The sequence below is a fragment of the Podarcis gaigeae genome, assembly GCF_964106915.1.
Source record: "Podarcis gaigeae genome assembly, chromosome: 17".
NCBI classification, from domain to species: Eukaryota; Metazoa; Chordata; class Lepidosauria; order Squamata; family Lacertidae; genus Podarcis; species Podarcis gaigeae.
The window spans coordinates 30,880,731-30,907,582 of NC_139694.1; the positions used below are offsets into that span (position 1 = coordinate 30,880,731).

The 26,852-nt window shown below is 46.4% G+C and overlaps 1 protein-coding gene across 1 annotated transcript in view; it reads right to left on the reverse strand.

Moving 5' to 3' along the window:
- The window catches only part of LOC310834588 (alpha-2-macroglobulin-like protein 1), a 75,421-nt gene that overhangs the window by 5,761 nt on the left and 42,808 nt on the right, over positions 1-26,852 (reverse strand). The window contains exons 12-32 of the mRNA XM_083718348.1: positions 24,935-25,096; positions 22,382-22,609; positions 20,283-20,346; positions 18,782-18,927; positions 18,441-18,587; positions 15,663-15,845; positions 14,308-14,404; positions 13,856-13,997; positions 13,351-13,576; positions 12,265-12,391; positions 11,654-11,775; positions 11,296-11,347; positions 10,842-10,925; positions 10,348-10,524; positions 9,233-9,314; positions 8,286-8,442; positions 7,942-8,016; positions 6,438-6,600; positions 5,234-5,394; positions 2,388-2,603; positions 838-959 (exon numbers count right to left, since the gene is read on the reverse strand). Of these exons, the coding sequence (XP_083574474.1) occupies positions 838-959; positions 2,388-2,603; positions 5,234-5,394; positions 6,438-6,600; positions 7,942-8,016; positions 8,286-8,442; positions 9,233-9,314; positions 10,348-10,524; positions 10,842-10,925; positions 11,296-11,347; positions 11,654-11,775; positions 12,265-12,391; positions 13,351-13,576; positions 13,856-13,997; positions 14,308-14,404; positions 15,663-15,845; positions 18,441-18,587; positions 18,782-18,927; positions 20,283-20,346; positions 22,382-22,609; positions 24,935-25,096 (2,933 nt within the window). The remainder of the gene's footprint in view (positions 1-837; positions 960-2,387; positions 2,604-5,233; positions 5,395-6,437; positions 6,601-7,941; positions 8,017-8,285; positions 8,443-9,232; positions 9,315-10,347; positions 10,525-10,841; positions 10,926-11,295; positions 11,348-11,653; positions 11,776-12,264; positions 12,392-13,350; positions 13,577-13,855; positions 13,998-14,307; positions 14,405-15,662; positions 15,846-18,440; positions 18,588-18,781; positions 18,928-20,282; positions 20,347-22,381; positions 22,610-24,934; positions 25,097-26,852) is intronic.

Consider the following 26,852-nt stretch of genomic DNA (forward strand, 5'->3'; position numbering starts at 1 on the left):
GATTGAGTGCAGGAAGCTCCTGCAGCCAATCGGAAGCCGGGCTTTGGTTTTTGAATGGTTCCAGGAGTCAAATGGACTCCCAGAAGGGATTAGGTTCGACAACCAAGGTACTACTGTAGTGAACTTCCTTCCCCACTGCCTCACAAGTGAGCAGCCTGGAGGATGGGTTTAATCAATGTCTCACTCTAGGCAGGGCCACCCTGAGGTGATTGCTGATGAGACTCACTACCCAGCTTGCTGCTGAGACAAAATGGTGGCTACAGCCATCAGAGCTGAGTGCTCCTCTCAGCCTGGGTGGCTGTGACCAGCAAGCAGAGGCCCATCACTCCAGAGCCTTCCCCTTGCTTCCATTCAGCCTGGGGCCTAAATTGAAGGAACAGACCTCAGAAGATGCATGGCCTCAGGCATACATACTACCCCCTCCATTCCTGTTCTTCGCAAGTCTCCCCCTTTTCCCTTCCAAATTCTCAGGCTCAGGGACTTAAAAGCAAAGAGCGAGAAGGCTTGCAAAAGCCTTTGCTGGTCTTTCCCTCCCTCCTTTCCCTTATAAGTCTCCATTCCATTGCGAATATACAGGATTTTGACAGTGGGCAGCCCTATTACCTTAGACAGAGCTCAGGATTCTGAATCCAGCTCCCGGGGAACTCCAGCATGGGATGAGGTGGGAGGCAGAAATTTTTTTTATCATTTTTTTTTTTTTTGCAAATATGTTGTAAATAGGCAGAACATATTTTTGCATGCAACTATTCACATGTTCCCAAAGCTTCACAAGCTGCTTCACCAGATTTTTGTGATTTTTGGAGCCCCTTCAGAAGCAGTTTAGCAGAAGCACAGTACCTTACTTGCACATGAACATCAAAATATTTCCTGGTAGTCTGGTTGCATTCCTTTGGTGATGTCTCGACACTCAGAGCAAAAGCTTCCGACGGTGGAGGCTCTTTGTGGTATCGAAGAGTAGTCTACGTGGGGAAGAAAATTGCTGTATTCTGGGCTGACTTCTGGCATCTTCTGTGATGTGTATTATAATGCTTTCATCATTAAGGGCCACTATCTGAACGATAACCTTGCTCATTTGATTGCCCTTTTTACACATCACTGTCTTTTTATTTGTACATATTGCTTGTTTTATGTTGCCATGGCTGTTGGCTAATGCGAATAAAGTTTATCTTATCTTATCTTTCATCATGTGTGCTGTCAGTGGTACCTTGGTACTCAAACGCCTTGGTACTCAAATTCCCAAACGCCGAAAACCTGAAAGTAAGCGTTCTGGTTTTCAAACATTTTTGGGAAGCCGGACATCTGATGCGGCTGTAGGCTATTGTTTCTGGGGCGCCTGCACCAAAGCTGTGCCTTGGTTTTTAGACATTTAGACATTTCAGAAGTCAAACAGACTTCTGGAATGGATTAAGTTTGGCACCTTTGTTTTTGCTATTTGTTTTGCGTTTTTGCTTTTGAGGCTTTTTCAGTTAATTTGTTTTTGTGACTGTGTGGAACCCAGTTCAGCTACGGATTGATTGTGTGACTGCGGAAATGGATACAAGCCCCCTCCCCCCATCCAAACAAAGGCTATCATCAGTGCATAATTTTAATTTTTATCATCTACAATACTGTCTTATTTCTTTTATAGTACAGTACACTGATTATTGCTTTCATTTTATGGATCAATGGTCTCGTTAAATAGTAAAGCTCATGTTAAATTGCTGTTTTAGGGGTCATTTTTAAAAGTCTGGAACTGATTAATCCATTTTGCATTACTTTCTATGGGAAAGTGTGCCTTGGTTTTGGAACGCTTTGGTTTTGGAACAGTCTTACAGGATGGATTAAGTTTGAGAACCAAGGTACCACTGTAATATGTTTTTAAGGCCTTTCTGTTGGTTGGTTGGTTGGTTGGTTGGTTGGTTGGTTGGGGTTATAACCCGTATTTGGCTGACCAATAAAATCTGGTGATGGTGGTGATGATGATATACAATATGGGCCACTCAGTGAGTGTTCCATCATGTTGTTTTCACGAGGAACTCTGTTGGAACTCTGCCCTATCCTAGCTATTAACTGTTGACCAACTTATACTCCCATTTATTTATCTGATTCTTTCTGTTACTGACGTTATTAACAACCCATGGCCAGAACCTCCATCTGCTGAATCTGTGCTAATGAATTGCCTTTCCCTTCAAACTTGCAAGAGTCAGTATGTTTCATTGGATTTTACCCAGCTATCCTGCTGTGGAGCACGATGAACACGAATGCTCTTTTCATTTTCTCAGGACTGCTCAGGATCTGAGACATGCCCCCCCCCCCAGCCTCTCCCTCCTTTGTGACAATATGAAAAGTGCTTCTATCCTGCTCCCCGTGGATCAAAGGTGAGCCTTGTTTGTGCCTTGTCCCCTTACCTGCACATAGGCACAGCCATTCCCTGACACCTCCAGCTTGTATTGACCAGGAATCTCTGCAAGAGGGGCCTGTTGCAACACCAGCCGGTTCTTCTTGCCCAGGTGGAACTCGTGCTGGAAACCCCCACTGGATTTCACCAGCACCTTCACATCTTCTGCCTCACGATAGGTCAAGGCTGCATACTTGGATAAAGCCTGCAGGGCAATCACTGTGTTCTGGGGAAAGCAAACAGTCGTCTTGGATGGTGCGGTGGAGATCCAGGAGACAAATTTTAACACTTACTGAGATCTTATAAACAATAACTCCTTTTGCCCCTCATCCTGCCACACCACTGCAGCCATTGAACATGGTGAACCTCAAATGATGGCTTTCGAGTGCCCAATAATTTTCTTTTTTAAAAAAAACAATAATTTTTTATTAAGATTTTAAAGGTTACAGAAAAAATAAATAAGTAAAAAGAGAACAATTGGGGGGGGGGGACCAGTACATATAATTAAAAAAAAAACATCAAAAAACAGAAAAGAGAAAACAAGAAGTAAAAAACAAGTCAAACATTTAACTCACTTACTTACATTCACTTATTTCCTTGACTTCCTCACGCCTCCCATTTTTGTATTCTAATTCAATTAGATATTCCAGCAAATCCTTCCAACTTTGTTTTTATCCTAATAATTTATCTTAACATACTATAATTCCCCTCTTTGTATTCTAATTCATATAAATATTTCAACAAATCCTTCATCTTATTTTTATCCTTATATCTTATCTTAATATACTATAATTTTCCATTCTTTCTTTCACCAAATAACCATCCACTTTTACTTTATTTAATCTTATTTCTCATTAAAACTTATATATCTGTACTTATTTCTTAAGACGTTTCCCCTAGGGTCAAAAAAGATTCCATTCCACGATTTTCCCCTCTCTCATTAAAAGAAAAAAATATATATATTATATACACTTTAAATTCCCAATTTTCTTCCACCAGATCCCCTCCCCGGTTTCGGCCCCTAGCAATAGTTCCATCAATCTCGGAAAACCATCAACCCAGAGATCTTAAGTCCGAGGCTCTTAAGTCTCTTTCATGTCCCCTCTGCCGGTCTTTTTGATAGTCTTTGATGTTGAAAACCAGATCTCGGGGAAGCTCCAACCCAACGGTAATCATATTCCTTCCTGCCAAACTTCCATAGTTAAGAATAGGGCCTATAGGATATTCCAAATCTTGTTTCACACTCCTTTCAAATCCAAAGGGCCCCGAAGCTCCAACCTCCACCTGGCTCAGATTTGTATCCCAAGGGTCATTTGATCTCCACATAGGGTGATCTCTCCATCTTTCACTTTCCAGACCAAGCCAGGCTTCCATCTCCAAAAATTTCCTTCTCCTAGTTGCCATCATGTAAGGCCTCAAATTGTAATCCACCATTTGCCTTTGTAGGGTTGCGGCTCCCCCTTTCATCACTTTAATCACTTTAATCATGATTCTTCTTCTCAGATTTTTCAATTTGTTCAGTTGGAAGAGGTTCCTGTGCCGAGTTCTTGTCACCTTCTTTACTAATACCCACTTTTGTTCCCAAAATTACAACATTGGTAGCCATAACATTTATCTGGTCTTGCAGCTTTCCCAAGAGATAAAATGTCCTGTTCAGTTCACACTCGATTTCCTTCCCGACCGCCATTCTTAAACAGTCCAAGGTCAAAAACTGGTTTCTCAGGGCTTTTATCTTTAAAAGCAATTTCCCAACTGCTCCTTACGACAATATCCCAAAGCTCCCTCTAGAGGGATTCAAGTTCCTTTTCACTCCTTCCAGCACAGACCCAAAAGTCCCATATGTTAAATTGTAACAGTTCCTTCCTTCTTTTTAAACGTAAGATTGTAACAAAAATGGACAGTAGAAACAAAGTCCTTCTTTTGTATCTTGACAGCTAACTTGACAGCTGTCAAATTTATCTTTTCACCGTCAGCGTGCTCTCACAGACCACTCCCGGGTTTAGGGAAGTGGCGCTTCAGTTCCCGAATTTTAACCTTCTCCTGCAGGCACCCCTGCTTCCAAAAAGAATATTCATGGTAGTTTCAATCAGTGGAATTTAAATCCTTTACATAAAACTCTCCACGACCTTAGTTAACAGGTTCTTTGCTTCAGTTTATTTACAGAAAGGGGAGGCGGACTTCCTGTTTAGACCTTCCCCGATCGGTGCCAATTTAAAAATACTTTAAAAATCCAATTTCCATTCTACTCACGGGTTGTTGTTTGAAATCCAATTCTCCACAAGAAAAAGTCAGCGCTCTCCGGCAACGGCTACGCGGCTTCACTCCGTAAAAATAGCGGTCGATTCAAAACACCACGCCGCTCACCCCACGTCACTTCGGAACCCCCCAAAAGGGGTTTCCCTGTGGGTAGGGGAGGCGCTCCTGGTGTCAGCCGAAGCCTACTGTCCCCCTGACACCTACGTTCCCAGGTTTCATCCGCCTGGGATTTCTAAAGGGTCTCCGCCTTCGCCGCGGCGGCACGACCCGAATTCCACGGAGCGGGTTCCTCTCAGTCAGAGGAACGCCGCCATTGCTGATGGCACTAACCCAGAAGTCCTCCGAGTGCCCGATAATTTTCACTCCACTCAAGCACCAGCCCTGTGCTAGAATGCGCATTTCAAGGTGAATATCCACGGATGGCTGCAAGCAATAGCAAGGGACAGTGGGAACTCCCCCTAAATACTCCCTCCAGCTTTTTGGCAGAGTATATTCAGGTGGATTAAATCTTTCCTCCTTTAATCCCTGCATTCGGCACACCCAAATCCCAAAATTTGGCACCCTGCCACACCTCTTCCCTTGAGAAACAGCTGTCGCTACCTGTGTGGATGAAAGGCCTCCATAAAGACCCTGTAGGCTGGTGAGAGAAGGCACAACTTCAGAGGCATGGTTGAGGACATCTGTGGACACCTCTGCTGTGCTGAGGAGAGACAGCAGATAGTAGGCTGTTGTTTCCACATCTGAAAAGGATACAATTCCACCTATAGAGGGGAAAGAAAAGAAGGTGGGCTCATTTCAACTCCTGTAATAATAACCCAGAGCAATAATTGGAGCGGGAACTGCTGATGCTACTAAGCCAGCCTGCCTGCCTTTCTTTCTTTCTTTCTTTCTTTCTTTCTTTCTTTCTTTCTTTCTTTAGCATTACTAGGCTGCCCCCTTGAATTCATTCATTCCAGGCACCAGGGATGGGAGCAGAGATTTAAAGTCTAATCATCCCAGCCACCAGCTCAGTAAATATTGACTCTTCTCCATATACACAGTACAGCAATTAGCATGGGGGGGGGGGGAAGGCTCCTGTTGACCCCAATGGAGGCTTTTCCTGGCGCAAATTGCCGCAGCTGCATGCAGTTGTGATTTTTACTGAGATGGCCGCTATGGAGAGAAGACGTATACTTCCCCGTCCTTTTCAAAAAAACTAAGCAGTGGGATTGCCGGGTTGTTCGTCAAGTGTAGTTAGTCCCAGAAGTCATTCAGACTTGTTCTCTGCAGTGAGTCATGTTGGGCAGGGCACCACACCTTGAGTCTAGTCCCAAACCCCAGCAGAAAGATATCTTTGTAAGGAGGCTGGAAAGGGGTATGTAATGGCTTACATCGCTATCTGTAAAATGGGAATAATAGTGGCAGGTCTCAGAAGACTGCCCTTATAAGACGAAGAGTTGGGAACATATAAAAACACTCTGAAATGCTTCATCATCACAGTAATTGTGGATAATTAATTCTGGGTCACCAAAGGATTACCTGAATTGACATGTTTGTTTAGAAATAATAGAAACTACTGGGGAACTCAGAATTTACCCCAATAGCCTAAGCAGAAAAAGTTGCTACTCCGGATGTGGCAAAACAGCCGTCTCTGGAAGAAGGGCTGTGTACACACGCCTGTCTTCTCTGCATGCACCGCACTCCCCCTGCTAGCTCCCCACCAAAATCAAATCCTGTCCATGGTGCGAAAGAGCACAACCTTGCTGCATTTTAGGTCAGTTAATGGGCACACAGCCTTCCTTTGCTCTGAATGTACCCCTCCTACCTGTTTTGTCAGCCCCTTCGCGCAATTCTTTCAGGAGGTTCTGCCGTATCTCTGTGTCCCCAGACAACGTGAAGACGTAAGCCATCAAGGCCTTGGGGTAGGCATCGTCCACAGAACTCAAGTTCCTCTTCAGGCAGCCCAAGGCATCGTCTACCATTGTACGCTTTAACACAATTTTAAAAAGACTCTGTTAGGTTCCTGAGTGGGAGAACTGCACTTCTGTTAGGAGGTCCTGGGGGTCTTCTCACCAAAGTATAGTTCCCCAGGAATCCACAGGGGAGGCCATGAGAGCTATAGTGGAAAGATATACAGTGGTACCTTGGGTTACATACGCTTCAGGTTACATACGCTTCAGGTTACATACTCCACTAACCCAGAAATAGTATTTCAGGTTAAGAACTTTGCTTCAGGATGAGAACAGAAATCGTGCTCCGGCGGCGCGAAAGCAGCAGGAGGCCTCATTAGCTAAAGTGGTGCTTCAGGTTAAGAACAGTTTCAGGTTAAGAACGGACCTCCAGAACGAATTAAGTACTTAACCCGAGGTACCACTGTACAGTGGAACCTCAGTTTTCAAACGTAATCCATTCCGGAAGACCGTTCGACTCCTGAAACGTTCAAAAACTGAGGCGCAAAGGCGCAAAGGGCAGTCTGCCAATTCAATAGAGAAAATTGTGGGGAAACAACAGATACACACAGTGGAAGCCATTCAACCTCCGAGGCGCGTTCGAAAATGGAAGCATTTACTTCTGGGTTTTCAGCGTTCGAAAACCGAAACATTCGGCAACGGAGATGTCCAAAAACTGAGGTACCGCTGTATAATTATCAGGTCAGACATCTCCCTGGTGTTTCTTAGATGGACAGAAGGTGGAGATCATGTACTCCTGCCCTCTTTTACAGAGACTTCCAGGCTACAAGGAATTCCCTTCCAGCATCTGGACACAAGCTGAACATACAAATGACTCAGCAAAGAGTAGCATTTTATGACATATCTGGTGCAGATATGGTAATTTTGTGCGCATTATCTGCCCGTACCACCATCCTACAAACTGGGGTCAGAGACGTTTCCCCCCTCCCAACTTGAGGGCTGCATTCCCTCACGGACAACCTGCAAGTAGTGCTCAGAGCCAGAGGCAAAAACTGGACAGAGCAATGGAGGGAGTTTGTATGGTAGGCTACATTTGAGGCATGCAAAAGCCAGGTTTCTACAGAAGCATCAAGAGTCATCATGACTGCAGTTTGAGGCATGTCTCTCCATCCAGACAAGCTGAAGGCACACCAGACAGGGTGGGTGGCCAGTTACTAGAACCTGTGTTGAAAATCTTTGCCAGTAAAGTGGTTTCCCAGATGCTTCATGGGGTAGCCATATGGGGCATGGACCCAAATGCTAACAAAGCCTTAGAAATAGTGCAAATACTGAGCTAGTAGTTCTCCCCTGAGCTTTGAGTTGTACAAGGATTGATGGGGAAGTCACAAACATTTGTGGAAATCCTAAGGAAGGACTTACATTCTCCTTCATGTTGAGCTCCAGCAGTGAGGCAGCAACGTAAGCTGTTAGTGAAATCTCATCATCCACGCCACCCTAAGGATGTCAGGGGAAACAGAGAGAAAAGTCAAGGCGCTTCCAGACGCCCACTGTTTTGAGTGGGATTCCATGACATACCAGAAAAATGGAAGTTGTGCGGTTGAATTAGTTTCGAGACAGCAAAGCTTCTCCCCACCTCTCCCCAAACTGGACCTTTCGTGATCAGGAAAGTAACAGGAAAATACATTGGGAAGTGTGGGATAACAATTGCTTGATCCCATGTTGTATAACCTCCCCGCAAGCAAATGAATGCTCAGTGAAGGTACCTTTATGGCATTGTTGAAGACTCTTCCCACACTTTCAAAGCAGCCACTGGGAAGTTGGTGCTGCCCCAACCAGCGCACAGCATCCTGAATGTGCTTCTCATCAATATAGACATAAGTCTTGGCATGGCCAAAACCCTTAACCACAGCAGCCGTCAGCCTGTGGGATTGAAGCAAGGATAAATTTAAAAATGAGGAGCAGCTTCTGAACTACAAGGGATCGTGCCCCACTATTTTTCATCTCAGCTTTTCTCCTGCAGCACTGAACAGAAAACAACAAAAGTGACAGAAGCCGTAAGGAGAAAGCTACTAACTGATGTTGCATGGGGACTTCTTTCCATCGTGGCAGTGACTTAAATTAAATAGGTAAATCAATGTGGGGAAAGCAAATTGTCACTTAGAGAAGGATCTGAAATAGTTTCCTTGAAACTTTAAATTGTTTTATTCTGGATTGTTTTGTTTCATGTGTTAATGGAGCATTTGGAGATTTTTTCTTTAAAATTTAAAGTGGTATAGACATGGAAATAATAATAATAATAATAATAATAATAATAATAATAATAATAATAATAATAGAAGAAGAAGAAGAAACATGTTGGTCATAAGGTTAGGCAATGCTGCGCAATAAAATGCTACACTAAACCTCAATTTTAATTCCCATTCCACCTGTTTCCAGAAGTAGTAGTAATTTGATTTTGCCTATTAGGGGACACCCAAGACCACCACCCACCCACCCACCCACAAATTGATGGTAGGCTTCTGCCTCTTTAACAAGCAACATCACCCAGAGACCAAAAAAGGTCTAACTGGGAACAAGGGCTGGCAGATCGCAGGCTGCAGGGTTGCCTGTATCACCTCCTTCTCCAGTTGCTCATGACAGCAAATTGCTCAGCCTGAATGGCCACCCTGACAGCTTGGGCTGGCTGGTTCTAGCTCTGCTGCTAACTCACCAAGTATTCCCCTCAGCATCATGCATCCCAAAGGCACTGTAAGAGCCGTTATCGCGCTTGTAGAGCAGCTGGCGTTGATACCCTGGCAGAAGAGAAGAACAAAGTAGCACTGGCAATGCTAGGAGGGACCCTGATTTTACCCGCTTATATATTTAAGGGATTTACAGTTTTTTAAAAACCACCTGACTAAGTGGCCGACAAAGTTAAAACAAAACAACAATCAGCACAGAAAACAATGTAGGACCGCAGCAGTCGGAAGATGATCATAAACCAGTTACATAGGCAGCCCAGCATCTTAAAAGGCCTGGGAAAACAAAATAGAAAGAAGTGTTCTTCCGGTGCCGAAAAGACATCATGCTTTGTTAGGGCAAACCTTGTATTAAGTGTCTATGAGACATTTGCAGTGAAAGATTTGGCTGGTTATATTTGGCTGTTTATACTACATAGGGCTCATAAAGAGAAAACAGCTCCAGGCTGTAATGGAGGCTGTGGGGAGAGAGAGAGACCTCTGATTTTAGGTCTGTTTAGAGTTATTTTAATTTAGTAGGAATATAATCCCATGCTGGACATGCACATGATGCTATTCAACTACTTAGAGGTATCATTATTTGTTTTCTGCTCATAAAACTTTGAATCATTTCCCCCTTTTCCCCTTTCCTTGTTTTTCTTTTTTCTGTATCACTTTACCTCTTTATAATTGGAATTCCTTCAATAAAATATTAATACCCAAAAAGTGGACCAAGGGATAAAGTGGTTGTGGGCTGGGGAAATTATAGGACTACATCAGTATCTATCAAATGGTGAAAAGAACCACAAAGAACACAATGGATTGTGACTGCAAATGCGCCATGAAATCTCCACTCCCAGAAAACACTTTTTGATCTATGAAGAACAATCATGAATACATCCTAAAGATAAAATTGAAATTCCTTTCTCCAAGGCTTCCAATGTCTTCTCAAGAGCACCTTCCATTAGCATGAACAAATTCACAACTGTCTCCTCAACTTCCCTTCTCATTCGGCCAGTGATCTTCCAGACTTTTACTATTCACACAGTTCTTGCCAATGAACACCTGCCTTAAGCCACATTCCGAGGAGAAAAGAGGACCTACTCACCACTCTGTATGTACTTTATTACATCCTCTTTGAAGGTGGGGGTTGCCAGGTTGGTCTTCTCCATGTACCGGAGTATGTGAATGTTAGGAACAAACTTCATCAAGTTCTGCTCACCACAGCCCAGGGGTCGCTGAATCAGAAGGTCTATATGTTGTATTGATGTGCCCATAATGTCCCCTAGATGTTGAAAAGATTGTTATTATTACCACCACCATCATCATCATCTGGAAACCAAGTCTTTTGAGGAAAGGCTGCAGGAGTTGGGTATGTTTAGCCTGGATAAGAGAAGACTGAGAGGAGGTCTGGTGGCCATCTTCAAATCCTTAAAGAGCTGTCACATGGAAGATGGAGCAAGCTTGTTTTCTCCTGCTCCGTGTACCATATGAGGAAAGGAATCAATGGCAGCCAGAATTGCACATGGGTAACTTGCATTATGATGTAGTGGAAATAAAAGTCTCCTCCTCTCCAGACCTCTCATGTGCAAATTTCCTCACCAATGCAGGAGACGGTAGCTCGGCCAGAGCCCTCCACAACAGCTTCAGGCAGCTTTAGAGAAACCTCATCGTGAACTGGGTCCCCTGAAAGGAGATGAAGAACAGGAATTAATGCAGTTGACTACACTAACCAAGTGGTCATAATCTGCAGCTGGACTTGCACGCAGCGAAGATGGGACTAGGAGCTTGCTAGCTCAATGAGTCTGTTTTTATCCACTGTGTTATCTCAGCTGTTTTTCACCCCCTCTCCATCCCATCCCTACTCCCCTTGGCAAGCAGAGAGACAGAGTGTGTGTCTTTGGTCTCGTTTGCATCCTGCTACTGCCCTAGGGAAGAGACACGTCTCCAGCGCAATGACAAGCAGAGCAACACTTCGTCTTCTCTCCAACTTGCGTTCTCTGGGGCCCCATCACAAGCCAAGCTGCCCTGAGCAAGGGATGCAGCCTAAGCACACCTGAAGAGCAGAGGAAGGCATTGTGGGTCTCTTCTTCAAGGACGCCTTCTGGCTGTGGGAGGAAAAGAGAATGGGAGGGTGAGTGGGGCTGCTCTCTCAGGGGAATAATCATCTTCTCTGCCTTTCCCCTGCTCTGTGTAAGAGCTCTCGCAATTGCCAGGCCTTCCAACTGATCACAGCCCCTGGCTGACATTACCTTAGACCTGGAAACAGGGAGGTTATGCAAAAATACAAAGCCCCCCCCTCAAAAAAACCTGTTTAGGGGAGACCCAGAGTTCTGAATCAGTTGCTGTCACTTGATAGCTGTGAGCCAAAGTTGGACATCAGGGGGGGGGCTGAAGGCCACATAGACACTGACCTTGACTAGCAGGGATTTGACCACTGTGTCTGACCGGCCTCGCGGAGGTGTGGTGGAGATCTTATTGCCACACAGATCATGCGTCTCCTCTGCCTCAGCGGTAATCGAGAGATTGACGTGCCCTAGAGGAAGGCGAAATTGGCACAGACACATGATGAGTGCCAGGAGCTCAGGGAGGGGAAGAGGCTGCTTGGGGGCCAGAGCCCCAGTCCAGCCCCACATCCGCCAACATGCCCACCGTGCCTTCAGTCTGGAGACAGATGTAAGGGACAGAGGTCGGAGCATAGAGGGTTCTTGAATGGAGATGGACCCCCAACCTCTCCTTTGTAGCCTAGTCCCAAATCTGCCCTGATGCACAGCTGCCATTAGCAGAAATTGGGGATGGACGCCATCTTGGTTGGGGAGGAAACAAACCCACAGCACATTCAGCAGGGGGCATTTTTATTACTTTCCATATTCCACTTAATGCCTGCTTGGCTTCCAAACAGAAGACTCCATTGGTTCTGCCAAGTGTCCTCAGATGACAAGGTCTTTGGGGAAGAAATAGAGGGACCCTTGGCAGCCTCAACCCCACAAGTCTCCTCCCACCCACTCAGGCGCCTCAACCTCACCCAGCTGAGTCGCCGTCACGTTCCAGGAGAAGGTGTGGGCCTCCTCAGCACAGAGGCAGGTGCTGAACTGGCAGGCTGGGCATGGCTTCACGTCCACCTCCTGCGACTCCAGCAGCTTCACTCTCACCTGGGAGATGCAGCAAAATGACCCTCGTGAAGCAGGCGGCGCAGTGAGTCCAAAGCAAGGGGCAAACATTCAGAGAAGAGGCACAGGAGGTGGCCCTATGCTAGGAGTGAGATCCAGACCCCCATGCCACATTGGGAAGCTGAGTAGGGCGTAGACTGTTCCCAGTAAGACCTCAGTGAGTGGGGTCTCCTCGTGCTTTTGGGGCACCATATTAGCATCTGTGAGGAATGCCACCCCAGATCAGACTGGTGAGTTTTATTCACTCAACAAAGTTTACAGGAAGACCTCTAATCAAAAACATTTGGGATTTGAGTGGGTGGCTTGGCTTCCTCACACAGACCCCTCATGGCTGTTGCTCTGTGAGCCCCTCATGAAGCTCTTCAGCTGGTGGCCTGGATTGCGGCTGTGGGGAAGAGGAAGGGGGCAGCAGATGGACATCCCTAGGCCTTGGCAGCAGATCAGACTGGGTGGCTTTCTGGCCTATTCTGGCCTCTTGCAGCAAAAAGGCTGTGTTGCATATGGGGCTGTGCCCACACCACACATTTAAAGCACACTCAGGGGTTGCTGTGGGAGGAGAACTGCAGGTTCCCAGGACTGGGGGACGAGGAGGGAATGTGCTCTATGGACCTCTTCTGCCATGAAGGGGATAGGGCTGCTTTGTACTTCCTGTTGTCCACACTTCTGTGGCACATCCAAAGTGGAGCTTCTGCTTCTTCACCCACAGCAAGAAATGCAAGCTGTCCCCTCAACACTGAACGCAGAGTGGTGGGGGGAGGAGGGAAAAGTACTGACAGGTGAGTGCAGGTGTAGGACGGGCAAGGCCCTGGTGAAGTCCAGCCCCCCAACCTCCATCTCTATCTTGTGGGGTTCCCTCCACCTCTTTCTTTCTGGATACACATATAAGGGAAGCTTGTTTCTCAATGGTCACTAACCTGGATACATTCTCAATGGACACTAACCTGGATACATTCCTTCATGTAATTGAAGACAGTGGATTTTAGCAGCAAGGTCTCCCCACGGACCACAGAATACGGCAGGCTCATATCCACAAAAAACGGCTGGAAGACCCGGAACTTGGCTTGTTGGGAGAGTCCGAAGCCAATGTCGGCCACACAGAAGGCATCAGCGTTCCACTCCGTGATCGTGTCCGGAGCCGTGACTGAGTGAGTTGCTTTCCCCTCCTCACTGAAGAACAGGAAGAGAGGTCACTCCCTCAGTGACAACAAAACTATGGATCGGTTTTCTGAAGGCTGAAGTTACATTTCCAAGGGAAAACCAGGCTCCAGGCTATGAGAAAGCCCAGGCTAGTCCAGACAGAGATCTGTGGAAAATAATTCTGTCTGATCCTTACATTGAAGAAGAGCTTGGATCTCAAAGGGTTCACCCCACACCCCTGCTACTGATATCCCAGGTAGATGGCATCATCTCAGCGGTTATCGTCCTTCCCTAGTAAGGTTCACTTACTTCACTGATACTAAATCCCAGACCCAGGTCTCTGGGAAGTGTGTCCTGGGTTTAGCTTTCTCTTCCTTCTTGCTTTCTGTAGAATCAACAGCCTGAGGCTTCTCGGAAATCACATTCTCATGCTGAACACTTGTGAGCAGGCCTGGAGATAGGAGAAAAAGATCTCAAGTCCATCAGTAAAGATGAATCCGCAATAGTGTGGCCAAACTTCTGAGGGAGATTATGATGGCAGCGATACAGCGATGCCACCAGGTCTCATCCGATGCACTGCACCCAGCAACAAAACCGTTGACTCAAGGGATGGGATGTCAAGAAGGAGATCCCGCTTGGACATCATGAGGTGAGCGAGAATCAGTGGGAATAAAAGCCTTGAAAGGCAGAAACAACAAAAACTGATTTCTCTACTTGGGGACTTTCCAGCAGCAAAACAAGCAAATGACTGTGATTCTCACCTGTTTCAAAGCGACCTTTTAAACGTCTTGTTACTGGCAGGTCACAGGAAACAGGCTTTTTAACTTGCATGTTGGTGAAAATTTTCATTCGCATAAGCTATGGGAAACCAGAAGAGTGGAAAAGTGAGGTATTTGACTCCCAGTAAATTAGCAAAGATGCATAAGAATACAGTGATCCCTCGGGTTACAGACACTTCAGGTTACAGACTCCACTAACCCAGAAATAGCACCTTGGGTTAAGAACTTTGCTTCAGGATGAGAACAGAAATTGTGCTCCGGCGGCACCGCAACAGTGGGAGGCCTCATTAGCTAAAGTGGTACCTCAGGTTAAGAACAGACCTCCAGAACAAATTAAGTTCTTAACCCGAGGTGCCACTGTGCTTCAAAAATGTGTGGGAAATGCAAAGAAAAAGAGGGCACATATATCATATGTGGTGGACTTGTAAGGAGATAAAATCATATTGGTAAATAATATATAATGAGTTGAAAAAGATGTTTAAGATAACCTTCATTAAAAAAAAAAAGAAGCCTTTTTATTGGGAACAGTAGGCGCAGAGAAACCCAAGGGAGTACAAAAGACTTTTTATGTATGCAACGATAGCAGCCTGGATAGTCCTAGGCCAAAGATGGAAAGAAGTCAAAATACCTACAAAAGAAGACGGGACAACAAAGCTGATGGACTATGCAGAGATGGCCAAAATCACTGGAAAAGTCAGGAACCAGGACGATAAAAACTTCAATAAAGACTGGGGAAAGTTTGTAATATATTTGAGAGCACAATGAAAACAATGAAAAACATTAGCAGGATTGAAATAACACTTGTAATGTGAGAAGAACTATGGATTTAAATAGAGTATTATGAAAATCTGGAGGAAGATATGATATGCAGTGAAAATGTTAATAAGAGGACTTCAGGGAGGGGAGAATGGAAGTCCGTGAATTCAGAAAATTCTACAATTTGTGATTTTTATTTTATGTTTGAATGTAAATTTGCATTGCAGAGCTAATAAAGAATGATACAAAAAAATGAAAAGTAAGGTGTGAAAGACCCAGCATTAGGAGGTGGTCCAGTCTGGCACCAGTTCCACCTCCCTCCCAGTCATGATACTGCCCCTGCTTCTGCTGGGGTTCTCCCATTCTCCCTCCCTCTGCTCCCTTGCCTAGAGCAGATTTCAGTGGGCAGAGGGGTGAGAGGATGAGAGAGGGGAGTCAGGGCCACCCATCAGACGTGGTTTCTTTAAATCTGGGACCATCCCTGGAAAATAGGGGCACTGGGAGGGTCTGTAGGATGCATCTCATGGAAATGAGCAAGGCACCTTTGGGAGAAGCTAAACTCAGGAGCAAATTCTACTCACCTTGAACAGGCTAAAAACATCAGCCTCACTCTGAGCCCAATGGGCTACCTTCAGGGCCCTCTTTTGCTTTTGGCTTGGAGCCAGAGGAGGCAGGCAAGGATATGGCTCAAAGTCTTCCAAGCGATAGGGAAATCCTCTTCCAGAAGTTAAATACAAGTAATCGTAACTAAAATGACCGAACACCTGAAAGCAGAGAGTTGGAAGGGAGGAAACACATAACTATACAGTGGTACCTCAGGTTACATACGCTTCAGGTTACATACGCTTCAGGTTACAGACTCCGCTAACCCAGAAATAGTGCTTCAGGTTAAGAACTTTGCTTCAGGATGAGAACAGAAATCAGGCTCTGGCGGCGTGGCCCCATTAGCTAAAGTGGTGCTTCAGGTTAAGAACAGTTTCAGGCTCCGGAACGAATTAAGTACTTAACCCGAGGTACCACTGTATTCAGTGTTGATAAAGCCAAATCATACTGGTTGAGCCCCAGGCCAGACTGAAGCCCCTTTTTGTCTGCTGACAAAAGGGAGGCCACAGAGGCAGTTGCCCTGGGTGCAAAATTTGTTTCGGGTGCAAAATTCCAACACACAGAGCTGCGTCAATACAGCCATGTGCTTCCGTCACTGGGCTCCACTGCAAACGGCTTCTCTATGCAAACTAGGAACAAACTAGGAACTCCAGACAACAAATCGACTCTATGGCTGCGATCTCCTGGGTGATGCGGATGCTTTAAGCTGTTGAATGCACATATGTACTCCGTCCGTTTCCGTTTCCCTCCCACCCTCCACCCACCTCTGCACGGCCCCGGGAGCTGGCAACCCAGGCTATGCCACTGTGGATCAGTATTTTATTTGTAAATGCAATTGCGCCGCTCAGGCACTGCACTGCATGGACTACAACACTGTGTCTCCCTTCTTAATGATGTGCTTGTCAGGCAGCAGAGGAACCAACCCCCCACGGCAGGTTGTCAGGAATGGACAAGACAAGGGAATGTCTTTAGCATCTGCTTTTATTCAATATTCACAGAGAGTGGCTTGGGAATGTGACCTCTTGGAATAATGGTGTTGCTCCAAGTGAATCTCCACCCCCTCCCACTTCCTCACGAGTCATCTCTACGGTGCTGGGACGTGCCCTCTGCTCTTCTACTTTCAAGGCCTGTCGTGTTCTGGGAGAGAGGGGGTCTGGAATGCTATGCTTTCTAAAGACACTGAGTCTGTCAGCTGTTCCCCCTCTAGTGCTTCTTCTTCCTCCTCCTCTTCCATTATTTCCCAGCTTTCCCCCTCATCTGCCTCTGAGCTGTGATCTCCCTCAAAGCCCTGATTTTGACCTTTAAAGCCCTATGAGGCCTAGGGCCCACGTACCTACGGGACCGCCTCTCCTGGTGTGCCCCACGGAGGACCTTAAGGTCCACAAATGACAACATTTTGGAGGTCCCAAGTCGCAAGGTGGTTAGATTGCTCTCAACTAGGGCCAGGGCCTTTTCAGTACTGGCCCCGACTTGGTGGAATGCTCTGTCACAAGAGACTAGGGCCCTGCAGGACTTAACATCTTTCCGCAGGGCTTGCAAGACAGAGCTGTTCCGCCTAGCCTTTGGTTTGGACTCAGCCTGACCCTTATGTTTCCCTCCCCTTATGGTTTTGATCTATGGGCTATTATTAAAATGAGGCTGCATTTTAAATTGTATTTTAACCCGTATTTTAATAAATTGGTTTCCCGCCCGCCCCATATGTTTTTATTATGATTTTACTGGTGTTAGCTGCCCTCAGCCTGGCTCTGGCCAGGGAGGGTGGGGTATAAATAAAATATTATTTATTTATTTATTTATTCATTCATTCATTCATTCTGAACTGTCTTCTTCTGTGGAAGAGTCAGGCTGGGGAGGCCATCTCCACCATTCTTCCTCTGCCCAGTCCCTGACAGTGCTGTCATGCTACACACCATAGTATATCATTGGTAATGCAATAAAAAAAATGGGAGGTTCTTAGCATGGACTGTACAGTGGTACCTCGGGTTACAAACGCTTCGGGTTACAAACGCTTCAGGTTACAGACTCCGCTAACCCGGAAGTAGTACCTTGGGTTAAGAACTTTACCTCAGGATGAGAACAGAAATCACACCATGGCGGCGGGAGACCCCATTAGCTAAAGTGGTACCTCACGTTAAGAACAGTTTCAGGTTAAGAACGGACCTCCGGAACGAATTAAATTCTTAACCAGAGGTACCACTGTATCAAGGAAGGCCTTAAAGATAATGGAAGCATGGAAAGATGGTGAGGAATTGAGGAAGGATGGAAGGAAGGGTTGCTAAAGTGCTGCAGCTCATGACATGGAAGGGAAAAGGCAGAAGCTAAATAATGGAATGGAACCAACCATCCGTCAGTCCAGAAATGCTAACTTGAATTAAATATCGGGGGCAGGGGGTGGGAAGTCCTGCCCCACAGAATTGATCACATGACATGGTGTCTCACACTCACACTCACACACACACACACACACACTATTTGAATGGTAATGCCTATCATTTGGGGGTCTGGCCCCCTCAAAAAAATTATTGGGCGAAATCTTTATTGGTTGGCTCCTATGCGTCAGCCTGAAAATGAAAAGAAAAGAATAGGGCACAGGGAAGGAGCACTAATCTAATTAAGCAGCCCCAATGTATCTATGTGGAGTTTGCTGTCTGTTTGGTCGTGAGTTGCTTTCCGTTGCCCTAGGCAAAATAATGTGACTGACAAATTTACTAAAGAATAATAAACTAATAATAACTGAGAAGGATGAGCATCCTTACTTTCTTTGGTGTCAGCGTGTCATCTTCCAACAGGAGGACACTCTTATCGACAGCACGGAGAGAGCACAGAGCACCAGGAGCAGCCTCGAGCTGCAGACTGACTTTTGATCCTGGAAGCTCCTCCACCGAAGAGAAGTCCAAAGTCACCTGTGGAAGGATGCGAACAAAACAGGAATGGCCAGTTAGGAAACCTGCGGCGACGAGAGTGGATAACAGGCAGCACCAGGGCAAGAATGCCATGGAGGATGGTGGAGAAAGAGCGAGTATTGTGAACAGCAAAAAGGATCTGAAGATTTGCAGGATGCAAGGCCTCACCCTGCCCCACTTGCTTCCTTACCCACCTTATGATTGAAGCACTTCTGTATCTCAAACTGATCCACGTCAGCCGCCACCTCGCCATCCAGAAACACAGTGTACAGAAGAAGCCTGACTGTGGGTGCCAGGTCAGAGCTCGTAGACAAGGCGAGGGAGAAGGTGCCGTTCAGAGCTGGGTCAGGGGAAAGGGAGAATGGAGGGGAAGGAGAGAGAGAGAGAGAGAGAGAGAGAGAGAGAGAGAGAGGGAGAGAGAGAGAGCATTCATGTCATACAACATGAGAAAAAAACATCCCTGTGCATCTCACTTCTGCTAGATAGTGGTAAAGCAAAGAAAACCAAGAATCATAGAATCATAGAGTTGGAATAGACCACAAGGGCCATCGAGTCCAACCGCCTGCCAAGCAGGAAACACCATCAGAGCACTCCTGACATATGGCTGTCAAGCCTCTGCTTAAAGACCTCCAAAGAAGGAGACTCCACCACACTCCTTGGCAGCAAATTCCACTGTCGAACAGCTCTTCCACTGTCGAAGAAGACCCACCCCAAACGCAGCCAGCCCCCCTGTGCACTGCAGAAGTGTTCTAACCCTCATGCCTTGAACTTAATAACTGATTTATTGCTAATAACAAATTCCATTCTGCACTACACAGCAAGTTCTTTTTTTAAAAAAAAAAATCCTATTTCCATCTATCAGTCCGCTATGGTAATTCGCCTTACTTGGAAGACACTGATTGTGAATCGTATGCCAACAAGCACTTTAGAATGAGATTCTTTGCCAAGTGAAAAAAAACTCAGGAGTCATTCATAAGATTTAAATCTGTTCAGCGTCAGAAAGTTGTGCCCAGGATATGTGTGTGAGAGAGAGAGACACACACATCGGATGTGCATTGACTCCTGACAAATTCTGGATGTTGGGGCTGCCAAAAACAGGGGAGGAGGGTAGCCAAGCAATCGTCTGTGGAATTTGGGCTTTAAACCCTGAGGGTTGTATTCAATTCACTGTTACTCAGAGTACACCCACTGCAATCAAGGGCTATGACTAACTTAGGTCCATTCATTTCAGTGGGTAAAAATTAGTTGCATGCAACCTTCATGAACCACGCAGTTGGCGGGGGAAGCAGATGGTCAGGCGAGAGTCTCCCGCTTGTGGTAACTGCATGTTTAATTATGGTTTCACATCTGAATCAAACTTGGAGTCGTGGAAGGCCCCAGTTCAGACTGGGCCCGATCTGAGGGAGACAGATGGGGAGACAGACAGCTGCGTAATGTAAGCTGAGTGGTTAATACATTTGAAAAGTTTCCTCTTTTGAAGTCAAACGTGACTGTGCTAGGATTGCTTGGTGATGGTCCACCAGGCACAGTGATGTCTCCAATTGGTTCAACACTCTCATACCATGTCCTGGGTGCTACTAAAGTTCGTGGCCATCTCCTCATTCTTGAAAGACACACCAGACTACACAGATTAGGCCCACCAAACATTATCAGTTTGGCCAAGTGTGGTGCTTCTCCGATGGATCTCTCACTTACTCTCATCCTGGCCAACAGGAACGGTCTTCTGCCCGCTGGAGACAATCTTCCCTTTGGACACAATCTGCAGGGAGATGGTTTGTTAGGCCAGGGGCAAAAGGAAAAGCCTCCCCACCCTCTTTGGCAGTAGAAATACAGGAAAGGGAGAGAGAAATGTGGGACAGGAAGCAGCCTGCAAAGACTGTGCGATGGGTTTTGCTAGGGGAGGCTCATAGCTTGATAGAAACCGCACTTGCTACTTCAGAACGTGAAATTGGGGTCAATAACCAGGAAAGCCTGCAGCTCCCTGTCTTCTGCGCACTGGGCACAACAGCAACTGTTGCATGTGAAGCCCTTCACTTTTATCTGAGATCTCAGCAAAGCTTTCCACGCAACAAGCCACGGATGGAATGAACCACTGAGGCTGATCTATCTCAGCTCAGCTTCTGCTATATCTCTGCTGATGGCTGGACAACCCATACAGGAGCCACAAAGGCCACTGGAAGGTCCCTGCTGTTTGGATCCAAACAGATTCACAATGAGCAAGAGAAACAGAAATACCAGTACACACTACAACACAAATACTATTCTCAATTCTGCCCTTTTCCATCTTCTTGTTATTTTATTCCATTTTCATTTCTCCATTTCAACCGTTTCTGCTGTGTTGCCTTCACTAATCATTTAATTTTATTCCCATTTTTTTCTCTCTCTTTTTTCCTTTTGCACTCCCCTTTCCTTTTGCATGTATCCATTATTCCTCCATATACGCCATTCATTCTTTTCTCTCTCACACAGTTCTCCCCTGTCCACAAAGAATTAGAAGGGGGTGGCCCAGCTACAGCCCAATCTGTAACCTCAGTTTAATTTCAGCAAGGAGAGGGGCTGGAGAGAAACAGAGAGAAAGAAGGAGAGGTATACCTCACCATCGGCAGAGCATATGCCCACGGTGCTTGAGACATGCAGGCATGGAGGGCACCCTCCCGTGCGCCACAGTCCAGGGGAGGAAAAGAGCAGGGAAGCTGCTGCCCACTCTCCTCTTGCCCTCTGCCGCTAGGCAAGGCCTGACCCAATGGTGGAGCTGCTGCAGCTGAGTGCACTTCGCCATGATCAAGGAGAGCTGATATAATCCACTGGGAGCAGTCAAGTACAACATTCCTTGTAATGCTAGAGCAGACATGCGAGGGAATGTTTGGTCCAGCCAGTCGAAACCTCCTGTTCCTCCTGGCTGGAACATCCTTCCTTTCGCATGTGACAGAAGGTGGGCGTGACCTAACCTGCCCAGGTAACAAAAGGACGAGTCACGCAGCACCTCTCTCTCTCTTTTCCATCTTCCTTTCATCGTGTGAACTGCCGGACTTCTAGCTTGCAGTCACTGGGATTATTCCCCCATATGGGGTAGATCCACATGTACATATTTGTAACTAAGTCTGCCTTCATGGATCCAACTGTGAACCGGTGTAAGTAAACTTCTTTTATTGACTTTAAATAAGATTGTGGCGTCTTTATTCTTTTAAGAAGGATTCAAGGGAACTTACCAGGAACATACAGTTCAGTCTGAGACAGACTGAACTGTATAATCGTCAGAGGCTCACACAAGCCTGCAACCAGCTATCGGCTGTGCTTAGTAAAGGGGAAGGCACTCTGCTAAGTAAAGGAACTTGCTAACACAAGTTAGGAAGGATATTAATAAACAATATATCCTCTCCTGTCACCATTAACATTCCCACACCCACACCCTGGGTCAAGCGTGACCTGGGGACAGAGCTGCTGCCAAGCATGAGCGCCGCAGCCTAAGCGCAGTGTCTTCTTACTTGGAGCCAAACTCCAATGAAGGAGCCTACTGTGGATAGGTGCTTGTTTGCGCCCCCTCACAAAATTGTGCCCAGGGCCATGGCCCCCCGTCCACTATGCCCCTGTACCTCCCTCACAGACTCCCATGGGAGGTTGTGGACTAGAGGTTGGATGGCCATTTATCATGGATGCTTTAGCTGAGATTCCTGCATTCCAGGGGGTTGGATTAGACCCGCGGGGTCCCTTCCAGCTCTACAATTCTATGATTCAATTCTGGCTCTGGCCCCCAAATAATATAGTCCTCGACTTTCCCTAGACCAGATGCTCACCAAATAATAGAAATTGACATGGTCAGCATCAGGGCCCAGTTCTTTCCGGTCTATGATGTAATCCACCAGCACTTCCTGGTCTTTTCCACAGGGCAGCTCTTCCTCCACATGCTGGATCTCTAGGAAACTATTGCTCTCAGAGTAGAAGGGCTTCAGCCACATGAAACTTTCGGATTCCGACATCATAAGATTCTCAAAGCCAGTCACATTCTCAAGGGTGTATCTACCCTATGGAGCAAAAAGAGAACAGCAAGGATCATAATTAATTTAGGGTGTTTGGGGTGACAATCAACAAGAGACAACTGGGTAGCAATACAAGGCATGTGAACCTAACATTAGGGCACAGAGTCCCATGGACTGCAAGAAGATCAAACCTCTCCATTCTGAAGGAAATCAGCCCTGAGTGCTCACTGGAAGGACAGATTGTGAAGCTGAGGCTCCAATACTTTGGCCACCTCATGAGAAGAGAAGACTCCCTGGAGAAGACCCTGATGTTGGGAAAGATGGAGGGCACAAGGAGAAGGGGGCGACAGAGGACGAGATGGTTGGATAGTGTTTTCGAGGTTACCAGCATGAGTTTGAACAAACTGCGGGAGGCAGTGGAGGACAGAGGTGCCTGGCGTTCTCTGGTCCATGGGGTCACGTAGAGTCGGACACGACTAAACGACTAAACAACAACAACAACATATACTACACATTTAAACCAGTCTTCACATCTTTGTAACTGTCGTGGCTCCCAGCTAAGAATCATAGAAGAAGACTTCCTTTTCATTGTGTTGATTTGTGCTTGCAATGGTATTGAGGCAGTTCTGCACGATCCTGCTTCCGATATTGTCTGAGCCTACCCAGTGTTTTGGGGCAGACATGCTTTGTTCGCAACTACTACACGCTCCTAAGCTTCCTACGGAAATCCTGCAACTATGTAAAAGGTAAAGGTAAAGGAACCCTGGATGGTCAAAGGTGACTATGGGGTTGCAGCGCTCATCTGGCTTTCAGGCCGAGGGAGCAGGCGTTTGTCCACAGACAGCCTTCCAGGTTAAGTGCCAACATGACTAAACTGCTTCTGGCACAACGGGACACCGTGACGGAAACCAGAGTGCACAGAAACGCTGTTTACCTTCCTGCCGCAGCAGTACCTATTTATCTACTTGAACTGGCATGCTTTTAAACTGCCAAATTGGCAGGAGCTGGGACAGAGCAACGGGAGCTCACTCCATTGCGGGGATTCGAACCGCCGACCTTCCGTTCAGCAAGCCCAAGAGGCTCAGTGGTTTAGACCACAGCGCCACCCACGTCCCAGTAACTATATGTACCACAAATGCTCCCATGCCCAAGAAATTGGCCAATTCCCTACCCTCAATGGTGTTGTACTCTGCCCGAGGGAGCAGATTTACTGTGGTGCTTCTGGACCCAGCTTTGTCACTAAAGTTCAGGTACTGTGGTTAGAACACGGGTGCCCCAAGGCATTTCAGCACCAACTTAAAGATTCTACTTTTGCTAAATGAAACCGTTAAAAGCTTGGTTCCAGTTTCCCTGTGAGATCGTCCTGTTTCATATATGTCCACTCAACTGCTGTGATCTGTGGAACTGGCACAGTTACTTGTGCCACACGCTAAGACGACCAGGAGAAAAGAACTGGATGAAATAGTGGTCAATTGCAAAGGTGATTCAGACATTTAAGCTGGCACATTCTATCTGAGAACCCCCTGCTATTCTATTGTATGCAACAAATGATTTCTAGGAGACATTACTGTGGTCTATTGTATTTGCGAAGGGACGCAGGTGGCGCTGTGGGTTAAAGCCTCAGCGCCTAGGACTTGCCGATCGAAAGGTCGGCGGTTCGAATCCCTGCGGCGGGGTGCGCTCCCGCTGCTCGGTCCCAGCGCCTGCCAACCTAGCAGTTCGAAAGCACCTCCGGGTGCAAGTAGATAAATAGGGACCGCTTACCAGTGGGAAGGTAAACGGCGTTTCCGTGTGCGGCTCTGGCTCGCCAGAGCAGTGATGTCACGCTGGCCACGTGACCCGGAAGTGTCTCCGGACAGCGCTGGCCCCTGGCCTCTTGAGTGAGATGGGCGCACAACCCCAGAGTCTGGCAAGACTGGCCCGTACGGGCAGGGGTACCTTTACCTTTACTTTATTGTATTTGCAGTCCCTGATGTTTTGGTGGTTTTTATGGTTATTGTTGTTTTTCTTTTTGTTTCCTTTGTGAATGGTGCCATGGCCTTTGGCTAGTGCAATAAAGTTTGTGATGATGATGTGCCACACAGTATTTATGCTGCATTTGCAAAACACCAACCTTTTAGTGTGGTAGCACTTTGGAACTCCCTGCCTATTGACATCCCAGAATAAGCAGAAGTGTGGACAAGCCCTAAGTTCCAGAAGTAAATAATAATAATAATAATAATAATAATAATAACAACCACCACCACCACCACCACCACCACCACCACCTATAGGAAAAGCAACCCTAAGGAAGGTGGGGGGGGGATGCACAGGAAAATGCATCTCTTCGCCCCACCTCTTCCTTAAGACATGTCCAAATATTTAACTCACCCTTAAGGAAACCATGTCGTGCCACTTAGTCGTGTCCAGGGAGAAGGAAACTTCACCATTCTCATCTGTGACATAGGAAGTGGTTGTCTCCACATCATCAACGTCAACTGTGAGATAGACAGTCCTGTTCTTGACAGGCACTTTATTGACTGAAACCATCATCTGCGTGAATAAAAGGGAAATAAGCCAACCGCCTAACTTCTTTACAGCCAACTGTTCTCGCACGCAAATATATATATATATATATATATATATATATATATATATATGCTGAGGCATTTGCTTACTCCTGTGGGCAAGAGCACAACAACACTATTCAGATATTGCCCCTCAAGGTCTAATGATAAGAAGAGGGGCTGAGCTATCTCGGGATATGAATGCTCTCTTCCAGGTAGTCAGTCAGTCAGTCAGTCAGTCTGTCTGTTTTGTCTGTCTGTCTGTCTGTCATGGACTGTAAGATTTCTGACTGGCATTTCTGCTGCTAGAAGAGGCAGTTCTAGGACAGTGCAACCAGTGTGGCTGCAGGGGGCACCCCACTAATGCTATAAGGCAGGGGGTGCTGAATTTTAGCATGGCACAGGGCACCACTGAAATCTGAAAGCCCAAATTCTGCCACTGCTGCTAGCCCTCTTCCCTATTCTGCTTCCCTACCACAACATACAATATGAAGGAAGAGGCATCATTTGTGGCTGATTCACACATTTATTTGGAGGTTGTAAAGCCTGAGTGTTGTAAAGGCTGACATTACTACCTTGTTTTCATGCAGAGTGCTGTTTATATCAAATAGTTCCTCCCCGTGAGGAATTAAAAGCTTACAGTTAGGGCTGAATTTAGGTTTGATGAGGCCCTAAGCTACTGAACGTAATGGGGCCCTTTATATGTCCAGCTGTCCTTTGTCCACAACAAATTGTCGCTATATGGTAATGTATGGACCTAACAGGTATCTAAAGCCATTTGCACATAACAAAATATGTATTTTATCAAAGTACATCCAGGTTTTTTCCTTTAAAGTTTTTTGGGGGTCCCAAGAGAGTGGTGCCCTAAGCTATAACTTATTTAGCTTATATGTAAATTTGGCACTGCTTACAGTGGTGAAATGGCTCAGTGCGTCTGGCTGTTAACCAAAAGGTTGCTGGTTCAAGTCCACCCCCAGATTCCCACATTGCAGGGGACTGGTTTAGAAAAGCCTCAGGGTCCCTTCCAGGTCTCTTTTTTCAAGCCAGGACTCACCAGAACTCAGTTCTGGCACCTCTCAAGCAGCGGCGGAACTTCATGCTTCAGCACAGGGGGGTGGAGAGCAGGTGGGGGCATGATGTGCATCCTGGGGGCGTGGCATGCCGCCTGTGGGGGCATGGCACCCAGCGCGGGCAGGAGGGCAGCTGTGATGGCACCCCACCAGGATCACTCTGCGGGGGCAGTGCGCTCCCCCTGCACTCCTCTTCCTCCGCCAGTGCTCTCAAGTGGGTGCCATTGCCATTAAAGTTGTACCTTGGATCCCAAACACCTTGCGACTCGAACGTTTTGGCTCCCGAAGGCCGCAAACCCAGAAGTGAGTGTTCCGATGAGCAAACTTTTTTTGGAACCCAAGCATCTGCAGAGTGCAAGAAGATACCTCAGCCAATCGGAAGCCGTGCCTTGGTGTTCGAATGTTTTGAGAAGTCGAATGGACTTCCGGAATGGATTCCGTTTGAGAACCAAGGTACGACTGTACAAAAAACAAAGGAAGAATTCATAGTGAGTTCCGGCACCTCTTTTTCTTGAAAAATAGCACTGGTCCCTTCCAACTCTACAGCTCTATGATTCTAAGATACTTCATCAGAGAAAGACTGCTTTTCAATGTATTTTTTGGGAAGGTAAACTTTCATAGAAGGGTTATGTCACAAAAAGGTATCGTTTCAGCGCCTACTTCAAAAAGTAA